General features: G+C 39.0%; 1 protein-coding gene across 2 annotated transcripts in view; it reads right to left on the bottom strand.

Annotated features, from left to right (window-relative positions):
- Positions 1-1,623: 1,623 nt before the first annotated feature.
- Positions 1,624-10,681, bottom strand: part of ush1c (Usher syndrome 1C) — a 62,471-nt gene continuing 53,413 nt past the window's right edge. For both annotated transcript variants that reach the window (XM_060910027.1, XM_060910034.1), the window contains exons 16-21: positions 7,542-7,583; positions 6,985-7,038; positions 4,763-4,862; positions 4,517-4,626; positions 3,031-3,086; positions 1,624-1,862 (exon numbers count right to left, since the gene is read on the bottom strand). In XM_060910027.1, the coding sequence (XP_060766010.1) occupies positions 1,850-1,862; positions 3,031-3,086; positions 4,517-4,626; positions 4,763-4,862; positions 6,985-7,038; positions 7,542-7,583 (375 nt within the window). In that variant the 3' untranslated portion in view covers positions 1,624-1,849. The remainder of the gene's footprint in view (positions 1,863-3,030; positions 3,087-4,516; positions 4,627-4,762; positions 4,863-6,984; positions 7,039-7,541; positions 7,584-10,681) is intronic.

Below are 10,681 nucleotides of genomic sequence, written 5' to 3'. Positions count from 1 at the left end.
AACTATGGAACTCATTACCAAGTAGTATTCATAACTGTAAAACTTTGGACAATTTTAAGAATATGTTGAAGACGCATTTATTTAAGTAAGCTTTTATAAATAAGATTTAATAAGACTTATTTTATCTTTTTTAATGATATTTTATCGTAGCTTTAGCTCATTTTTATATTACTATATATTTTTTGTTTTTAATAAGTAGATATTGTTTTATAATTGTTTTATAGTTATGTGCAGGTAAACATATATTCATGCAGCCTGCACACTATAAATGTAAATTATTATTATTATTATTATTATAAGTCTTAGATTGGAACTTAGCATATACAAATGAAAGCAGTGTTGGGACTGTATGTATAGAATCACACCTATTTGTTCTGTATATAGCATATTGTTTTCTGTTTAAAAGACTGTTATGTATGCATACTTATTTGGATAAAAAAAAGTTTTAATACCAACAGTAGGTGGTGCAAATTCAAGGTATTATCAAAGCAATTATTAAGGTATGACTAATCTCAGCTAGGCGACACGGTGGTGTAGTGGTTAGCACTGTCACCTCACAGCAAGAAGGTTCTGGGTTCAAGCCCAGTGGCCGACGAGGGCCTTTCTGTGTGGAGTTTGCATGTTCTCTGTGTGGGTTTCCTCCGGTTTCCCCCATGGTCCAAAGACATGTAGGTTAGGCTAATTGGAGGCTCTAAATTGACTGTAGATGTGAGTGTGAATGGTTGTCTGTGTCTATGTGTCAACCCTGCGATGATCTGGTGACTTGTCCAGGGTGTACCCCGCCTCTTGCCCATAGTCAGCTGGGATAGGCTCCAGCTTGCCTGCAACCCTGCACAGGATATGCGGTTACAGATAATGGATGGATGGATAATCTCAGCTAACATGCACTGGTATGCTACCTAGCATATTTATGCATGTTGTAGCCTTTCTACTATTCATCTAAGCCCCCAAAAATGTACTGTAGAAAATGTGAGGGAGAGTACTGTTTAAAAAAGAAAAAAAATTTCTGAAAGTACAGGCTCTGATTCAGACCAAACTGGTCTATAAAAGTCAGAGTTACTCAAGCTTATTGGTATGGAGTGAATTACTGACACAGGACATAGCAACATAGCTCACACCAAATATATAAAACATCTTCCATATCACATTTGGGTGGCACGGTGGTGTAGTGGTTAGCACTGTCGCCTCACAGCAAGAAGGTTCTGGGTTTGAGCCCAGTGGCCAACGGGGGCCTTTCTGTGTGGAGTTTGTTCTCCCCGTGTCTGTGTGGGGTTTCCTCCGGGTGCTCCGGTTTCTGCCGGTTAGGTTACCATGGAGCAGTCATGGTCTGAGGTCGGGCTGAAGTGCCCTTGAGCAAGACACCTAATTCACAACTGCCCCCCGGGAGCTGTAGCATAGCTGCCCATTGCTCTGGGTTTGTGTGTGCGTGTTCACTATTTCAGATGGGTTAAATGCAGAGGAGGAATTTCACTGTGTGCTTAAGTCTGTGCTTGAGTGTACGTGTGATAAATCTAGGCTTCTTGGCTGCTTCTTTTGTTCAAGTCTCCTGAGGCCTTTTCAGTTCATTTACCTGAGTGTTTCAAAATAACAGACAGAAAAACCACAGTCACAGGAAATGCATCTTTTATTGGTCTTATAAATGCTCTGGAGTTTGTGTGACTCGTTATGGGAAAAAAAAAACCAAGATCAAGTATGTTTCATGCCATGATTTCTTAACTAATATATTTTTAGCTTTATAAGCATTTAGCACGGGTTTATGTTATGAATACACATGTTTTATTCCCCAATTAATTTGTAAAGGGCCTGGAAAGGAGAAAGGATTTCCGAAGAACTCCCTGGAGGCTGGATCTTAGAAGAATGTCCTGCAAAAAAACAAAAACTATATTTAATTACAGTACATATTAGAAATAAACAAGGTTATAAAAAGGTTTCACGCTTTCAGACATTCTCAGAGAAAAGTGAAGAAAATACAGACTTCTGAAACAGAGGCTCCAAAGAAGATTCAGGGATAGAAACACTTCACTGCAAAGCCTGTTGCTAAATGAAATGAATCATCACATTTTAACTAATATTCTGATTTTCTAGTAATTATAACTCCATGTAATGTTTACAAATCTACATTCTTTTGACATTCTTGTGTTCTCGTGTTAAAAGGAATAAATAGCAACATGCTGCATCAGGGGCTGAGATCAAACCATCAACACCAACATTTCTGTATGAGTCATGACATGTAACAGTCCCTTTGAACAACATCAATCAGAAGGACTGCTAAAGGTTCTGGCTGGGACACAGAACCATTCAGGTCCTTAATTTAGTCAGGGGAATAGATGAAAAGATGTGAGTAGATCTTTTAGATCATGCCCACACACCTTACAATGCACATCACTGACTGACAGCTTTGTTAATAATTTCTGCTTTATAACCAGACCGTGAAATCTCGAGCTGAGAATTAACTGGACGGTGCGCATGGTATTCTTGACTGTCCAAGAGGCCGTCACATGTACATGATGCATACGCTCACTCTAGTTTTAATGGGGGTCAAAGGGTTACCCAGGAGTGTGTAGGTGATCAGGGTGTAGTGTGAGGTGTTTTCATCTGTAGCACATAGCCCTGCCTGTACACAGAGGCACTGCCCTGGAAAACCTTTCTGTTTGCAGTAGAACTGACTGATGCTGCTTTAGGGCTGGACATGTTGCACAGGGGACAGGCACACATTCAGCACAGACACGTCAACACTACAGGCAGCTCGCTTTATATCACACAATGAACACAGCCGTGAACACTTGTTCCTCATTCAGATTTATCAACAGACATGACTATGACTGAAAAGTTTTGCATTGGCGACATGGAAGACGCTGCGAAGAGGCAAAATGAGATCAACTAATCGAATTTAAAAGCCAAATTAGCTCAATAGAAGATCTGAAATGTGTTTTCATCAATCTTCATTGAGCAAATTTAAATGCATTTGATCTCATATAGGAATCATTTGTAGGGGCCTGGGAAAGAATAAATAACAAACGGTGTACGTACACTTCATCTTCATATTCCTTTGGTGGAGAAACTGCTATCACAAGGTCAATCCAGTCCTGAAGAGACAGACACACACACACACACACACACACAGTAAACACTTGGAATAAACGCTTATACTTTGCTCGTTACAGTCACATCAATATAAATAAACAATAATTGTATCTATTGGAAAAAGATAAATATTGTGATTTTATTTTGCTTGAAAATAAAATTTATTTTTAATAGTTTTCCCACGAAACTGAGTCGTACATGAGCTGATAGGTGATGAGGCACGTAGTGCTGAGTCGGCTATAAGCCATGGACGACAAGATTGAGTGGAATAACTGTTTTATTCTATGCACATTCACTGGACTTTGAGAAACAGAGCATTTTTATTTTCTGCAAATCCGATAAATAAAAACTTTTCCGACAAAATCATTTCTGCTTAGAATGTAAACAAACCGGCAAAAAGACAGTAGCAATTTGTGAAAAATGCTATAATAATAATTCTTGAAAAATAAAAAAAGATACATTCTTATCATGAAATACTTTCATTCCATATTTTGTTGCTTTTTTTTGTATTTTTGGGGTTTTGTTTTCAAGTAGAGTTTTTATTTCTTCCTCAGTTGGTTCAGTAACACGCTCCACCATTTCCTTCTTCTTCTTTAGGGTTTTTTGGCGGTTGGTAAACCAACTTAAAGGTGTATTACTGCCACCGACTGGGCTGGAGTGTGGAACAGGAGATACTGGGAGGAAAGAAACTATATTCTTTTAGCCATTTCTGTTTCTTTTAAATACTTGATAAAGTGATATATCTGACTTGATGCGCTCCGCCATTTTGTTTTTCTCTACTCACTGTATATGAGCTGATATCCTAGTAGTAGAGTAGCCTATCAGAGCATGTGATTGCTCATATCCAGTGTATGTGGATGGAATATTAATTGATATCTCATGATCCGTTAGAGTAAACTGAGAAGCTTATTGATTTCTTCTTCCCTCAAGGTACTCAAATCAGCATGAACAGAGAAAAAAAAAACAAACACTTATTTGCAAAATCCAATAACCCCACAATTATCTGCTTTCATCTGAATGGACATTTCAGATAAAATTTCTATTTAAAAGATTACGTCTCAGCCTAATTGAACACCTGTGGGTGATTTTAGACAACCCGGCAGAAAACAAATGGCTATCTAAAAAAATATAGTAATAATAACTCTTTTCAATTCACTATGGCATAAATCATATAAGTCTGTGATCCTGAACCACTTCTTAAAATGTCTAAATTATTTATCTGATTTTTAGGACATTCTCAAATATTCAAAAATATTCTAAAGTTCAACTTGGCTCATTCCAAGCCGAAGGATATGCTTACAACCAGGGGAAAGCCTCTGAATTAGTTTGGAATAACGTTTCCCATAAACACACAGATGGCCTCACAAATGTAGAGTCCCACCAGGTAACCAAAATGTCCCTGTGGATAAGATCTACAGCAGCGAGTTCTCACCCCTCCACTGTTCCAGGCCCGGGCTAGAGAGTTCTGTCCTTCAGTCAGAGTCACATCTGTCAGGATTTTTCCATTTACTGCCATGATCTCATCACCGGCCACCACTCCACCTGAGGGAGTCATGCATAGAAATGAGCAATTAGTGACAGCCATGAATAGAGTACAAACGTTTAACAAAATCTGACGATCAGCACGAGGACCTGAAGCCAAGGGATTACTGTAGTAATGATATTTAAATTATCTCACCATGCTTATCAGCTGAGCCTCCTTCATGAATGACTGAAACCACAAGTTTTCCCAGTGGAGAGTCGATTCCCCCTTCCACAGCGAGGTCCAATGGGCCCTCCTGCACAACATATACAGCCAAGCAGAAATTTCATTCAGTCTCAGAAGGGCATGTCACTGTGTAATTCACTGACTTCCTTCTAGTTCATCAACTAGTCGAATGAGTCCATTGACTTTTATGATTAAAACATAGAAAATTGGAGCCAGAGCATAAAATGGCTATTTTTAGTGGAAATCCTAAAACATTCTGGCTACAAATATCACACTCTGCACATTAAACAAACATTCACACAAATTTTTATTTAGAACAATGTTTATACAGGAGGCTCTGTTTTTCAGACAGGTCCTCCACATATATAATCATATCTATCTAATAAACAAATAATATGAATAAGAATTGTACAAATAAAAACTAAGAGTGGAATATTTCGAAAATCTCATCTCATCTTATTATCTCTAGCCACTTTATCCTGTTCTACAGGGTCGCAGGCAAGCTGGAGCCTATCCCAGCTGACTACAGGCGAAAGGCGGGGTACACCCTGGACAAGTCGCCAGGTCATCACAGGGCTGACACATAGACACAGACAACCATTCACATTCACACCTATGGTCAATTTAGAGTCACCAGTTAACCTAACCTGCATGTCTTTGGACTGTGGGGGAAACCGGAGCACCCAGAGGAAACCCACACGGACACGGGGAGAACATGCAAACTCCACACAGAAAGGCCCTTGCTGGCCACGGGGCTCGAACCCGGACCTTCTTGCTGTGAGGCGACAGCGCTAACCACTACACCACCGTGCCGCCTATTTCGAAAATAATATCTCATCTCATCTCATCTCATTATCTCTAGCCGCTTTATCCTTCTACAGGGTCGCAGGCAAGCTGGAGCCTATCCCAGCTGACTACGGGCGAAAGGCGGGGTACACCCTGGACAAGTCGCCAGGTCATCACAGGGCTGACACATAGACACAGACAACCATTCACACTCACATTCACACCTACGGTCAATTTAGAGTCACCAGTTAACCTAACCTGCATGTCTTTGGACTGTGGGGGAAACCGGAGCACCCGGAGGAAACCCACGCGGACACGGGGAGAACATGCAAACTCCACACAGAAAGGCCCTCGCCGGCCCCGGGGCTCGAACCCAGGACCTTCTTGCTGTGAGGCGACAGCGCTAACCACTACACCACCGTGCCGCCCCGAAAATAATATATGTAATATATAAATATATATATGAAAAAATTAAGTTCATCTTAGAAACAATTTGAAATCATAACAGCTAGATGCCTGTCTTAGAGTAATATCAACATTATTCCAGTCAGCGGCCACATGAAATATAAAACACTGTTTGCTCCAGTTAGTATGCGCACATGGCAAGTGTAAATCCCGATAGCAGCGTGGATCACAATTATGTATACTATAATTCCTAGTAAAATCAAAATCTGTAATATTGTTAAGGCATTTATATACAGCTATACAATGATGGCACCGCGAGTTGGCCTAGTGGTTAGTGTGTCTGCCTCTCGACCGCGAGATCACGAGTTCTACTCGCGGTCAGGTCATACCAAAGACAATCATAAAAATGGTACCTACTACCATCTGGCACGGCACGTTGCAATACAGATGCGAGTAGGGAAGTCAAACTCTCACGGTTACTAGAGGACTAGCCCCCCCATTGTAACCCTAGCTGTATAGGCGAGAGGCCGAGGGCTACAGAAACAGAGATTGGCACCACACCCATGCGTCTCAAAGAGCTGGTTAGTACTGGGACGGGAGACTGCCTGGGAAGACCAGATCCTGGCGTGGAAGGGACTTTGACTTGATACAATGATGGCACCGGCGGCGGATAGCTAGAGTTCCCCATTTTAACGGATTAAGAGCTTGAGTGGCAGAAAAGTACTTAGGTTGGTCTAAAATACATCTTGCGACATTATTTTGTAATATTTGAAGGTGTTGCATGAGTACTTCATTATTTTTATCACTCCATAAAAATAGATTTTATTTCTGGTTTCTCATTCAGCACCCAAGTCCTGTTATACAGACCAGTAACAGTGTGTAAATAGTCCCAAAGCATCTACTGATAGCCGTCATGAATGCATTAGTTTTAAAATCTACAAATTCCTAAAGTTTTTTTTTAAATAAACAATTGCATCAAGTTGATATGAATATAAGGTTACCTTCTTAATTCTCAGCAGCCGCACATCTTTTCCTTCAATCTGCTCAGGGGTAAACTGTAATGTGAATACACAAATGGTGTTGACCGAGCGTGCACAAACAGTCACAGCAACAGAACAATGGGATATTGGCTATGTGGCACAGAAATGAGCCGCAATTAAGCTGCTGTCAAACAGATGTCACTTTTTTTTTTCCAGTGTCCATAATCTGACAGCTGGTTCATTTCATATCTTTCATTAATCTGCTTAAGGAAGACTGCTTTGAACAGCATCGCAAAATCTTCTCATTCTACTGGACAAATGATAACAACTGCAAGAGGAAGCTGAGCAGCAGCACTGTGTAAAACCCTGACTAAAACCCTTAGACTTCTTCGAAATATAAAGATACTGGAGTATTTCGGCAATATTATTCATTGTACTGTTAAGTCATGCTATTTGCTAGGTAATATTCTCTAAGCCAATAGAGAAGGGAGGATTGCAGGTACAGCGTTAGTGTAATCTTAAGATTAATAGTAAAATTTCAGTATTTTTTCTGTAAACACAAGTAAGCTATACAGTACCATCGAATAGGGATCAAAGTCATCCACATATTTCTGGAAGCCCTGTTTAAGTAAATAAAAGAGAAGAAACAGTTTAGGTTTCTGTGGTTTCCCTGTCATGTCATGAGGAAAACTGGGAAAAAAAGAAGATAAAAAATCTTACTAGGCAGCACACAATTGTGTGTATTGATTGAGAGTTTATATGGTCATGAACACTACAAGTCTATCTCTCACTTAATCACTATTCCTCACCTGCAGTTGTCCTCAACTGGACAAACTGTCAAGCTAGTGATTAAACATATTTCATTACCCTTAATCAATTTCCTAGTTTGTGCACAGACTACTTTAGATTATATCCCTCATCAAAAAATGCCCATGCAGGGATTGGCCAAGGATGGCTCATGTCGCATAAAACAGTTCCATGACTGATTAAGCAATGTATCTTGTGATGTCAAAAAAAAAAAAAAAAAAAGGATATTGTGTGAGTCAGTCATGGTATATCCTGGATATACCATGAACTGACGTCACATTTTCAAACTATGTGGCTGACTCGAGTCTTTATTTTTTTTAAAGACAAAAATAGAAAAGTCATTAATACAATCGAAACAAACACATTAACATTTCAATCAGGGGGATTTTCAACTGAACACATTAAAGGAGAACTGAAGTCATTTCTAAACTTGCTTTATTTCTTAATTAACATGTTATTCAATTACATTTTCAGTTTTAGTAACCTTATATCGTGACTCATATTGGCAACTAATTGCAATTAAATATTATATTTATTGGCCTATTCCGTTTTTAGCCATCTTGAATTTAGTTTGTTTGGTCCACGGCAGGTGTCGCTTATCCGTACGATCTTCACGAGACTTGTGCGAGACTTCGAAACATGAAGTGTCAGCCAGGTGTCAGCGCTGCCATTTTGAAAACTGTTTTCCAAATGAAATATTGCACAAAAACGAGTTTAAATGACGATTACTGCCTACTTTTTTCAAACTTTCCTGATTGCTATCAAAACAAACAAAACTTCCTGCTTGATTACATCAGCATTCGAAAGAGGGCGCGTGCGTCTTTTGACAAAGTTGGCAGATGTTGGTCATTTTGATTTCCGCTGTATGTTTTATTTCCATCCTACGATGTCTCGCACAGGTCTCAACGAATTTCATTTACGGCCATTGCTTTGACATATGGACTGATATAGTACATAGCGTATTTCAAACACTCATAACTTGCTACAGTAGTGACAAAATAGCGATCAAAAATGCATTCCTATATTTAATAAAATGAGATAAATAGAATTTTGACAATAAAAAAATTTGCCTTCAGTTCTCCTTTAAAATAACCATACAAATCAATAGTTTTAACAGCTTTCTGATTTTATGAGTCAGTAACTGTTTTTATGTACTGCTTGGTCTCTTTTTCAAATGCCAAAAAAAAACCCACTTGATTCACAGCTGTGGCTCCCTGAGCATTTCTGTGTGTGCAGATCTACTCATTATGATCATGCCTAGCGAGGCAGGCGATAGCATGGTAAAAAATAAATAAATAATAAAATCAATAGGTAAAAAAGTGATAACATGATACATTGTTCATGTGCAGGTTGAAGGTCGCTCCGACATAAACAACAAACATGGCTGCCTCCAGGGAGTTTATGCTGCGATTCAATCTCATAGATGAAAGTTAAAGTTAAAACTTTTAGTTTGGAATTTTTTGATGAGGGATATAAATCAAATATACCATGCACTGAGAGGCTCCGGTAATTATGGATTCTCTTTGCTGACTGGCATAGTGCTATTTTCTTCAGGGTTGTGCTCCTCACTAAATAGTTCTATACCAGTCACCTCAGAGAATCTATCATTTCAACCGGAGCCTCTCAGTGCATGGTATATTTGATTACTATAGCATTAGATAGGTCAGTGTAAATAAGAAAACTCTATTTCCAAATCAGAAAAATAACATTAATTAAATGGAAACAATTATACACAGAATGTAATTTATAATAAGCAAGTAACTGTGGAGCTAACATATGATTAGTGTCTCCATTCTATATGGATATGACAAAAAAGGAAAACAAGACTAATTTCTAGGAATTTCTTTGGTTGGATCACTGGAAGCTTTGTGCTGGTGCACGGAACACAAATGGAAACAAGGCAGTGACAAATGTTTATCAGACAAAGAGCAAATACTGCAATCTGCAACACAGGCATATTGTCATAGTGAAGGACTATAACAGTTTTATTACACCCACTCATGAACCCCCCCCCCCCCCACACACACACACACACCTTCAAAAAAGAAAATGAAGTAATCAGGAAATTCAGAAATACCTCAACTGGGAAAGAATATAACATTCTTTTGCAGTTGATGATACATTCAGCACAGAAGCTCTATCTAGCAGTTAGAAGGTAAATGATGAAAAAAGCTGACAGGGACTTTAAAGCAACAACAGTAAAACTTGTGTTTTAAACTTAAAGTGTTTGACTGAATTACATACCGTGGATATGTGTACACACCCTGTTAAAATGTGAGCACTGCTTCAGATGGGTTAAATGCAGGGGAGGAATTTCACTGTCCTCTAGTGTACATGTGACAAAATAAAGGCTTCTTTCTCTTCTAAAACACTCTGTCAGACAGGAAGCCATGTGTCTTTAAGATTAACATGTCTTTACAAGGTTCAAAGAGCTAATGGTTCTTACGAGCCTGAACCAAGACACAGTCTGTGTGCTGTAATGTATCAGTTGGTCTATAGCTTTGTGTGCTAAGACAACACAGAGACGGCACTGTGTAAATGAACTCCATCACTATGGAGGACTAAATCAATTCTAGTGATACGGTGCAGGCTCAGCTGTGGTTAGGTAACAAATAAATAAAGAAAAAAAGAAAGGGAGAAAGAGATGAGCAGGAAAGAGTCAAAGCACTCTTGGGATACTATAGCCCTTGGTATAAATCTTGCTGCAGATTCCCCAGAAATGTCATAAATAAAATAAGGGAAACCAGAATGAAAAGCTAGTACATGGGAGCTAGTTCTATTACTAAGGCAGGTAGAAATAAAACATAAGCATAATAAATATACAAGAAGGAATATGTTAGTATGGACCTATCACTCAGGCACCAAAGAGCAACACACAGAAAACATTCAGATAAATGGAGAGAGCACCAGT

This window comes from Neoarius graeffei, chromosome 2 (genome assembly GCF_027579695.1).
Source record: "Neoarius graeffei isolate fNeoGra1 chromosome 2, fNeoGra1.pri, whole genome shotgun sequence".
NCBI lineage: Eukaryota > Metazoa > Chordata > Actinopteri > Siluriformes > Ariidae > Neoarius > Neoarius graeffei.
The sequence above is the reverse complement of the archived record's forward strand: the minus strand, read 5'-3'. Positions and strand labels throughout refer to the sequence as shown.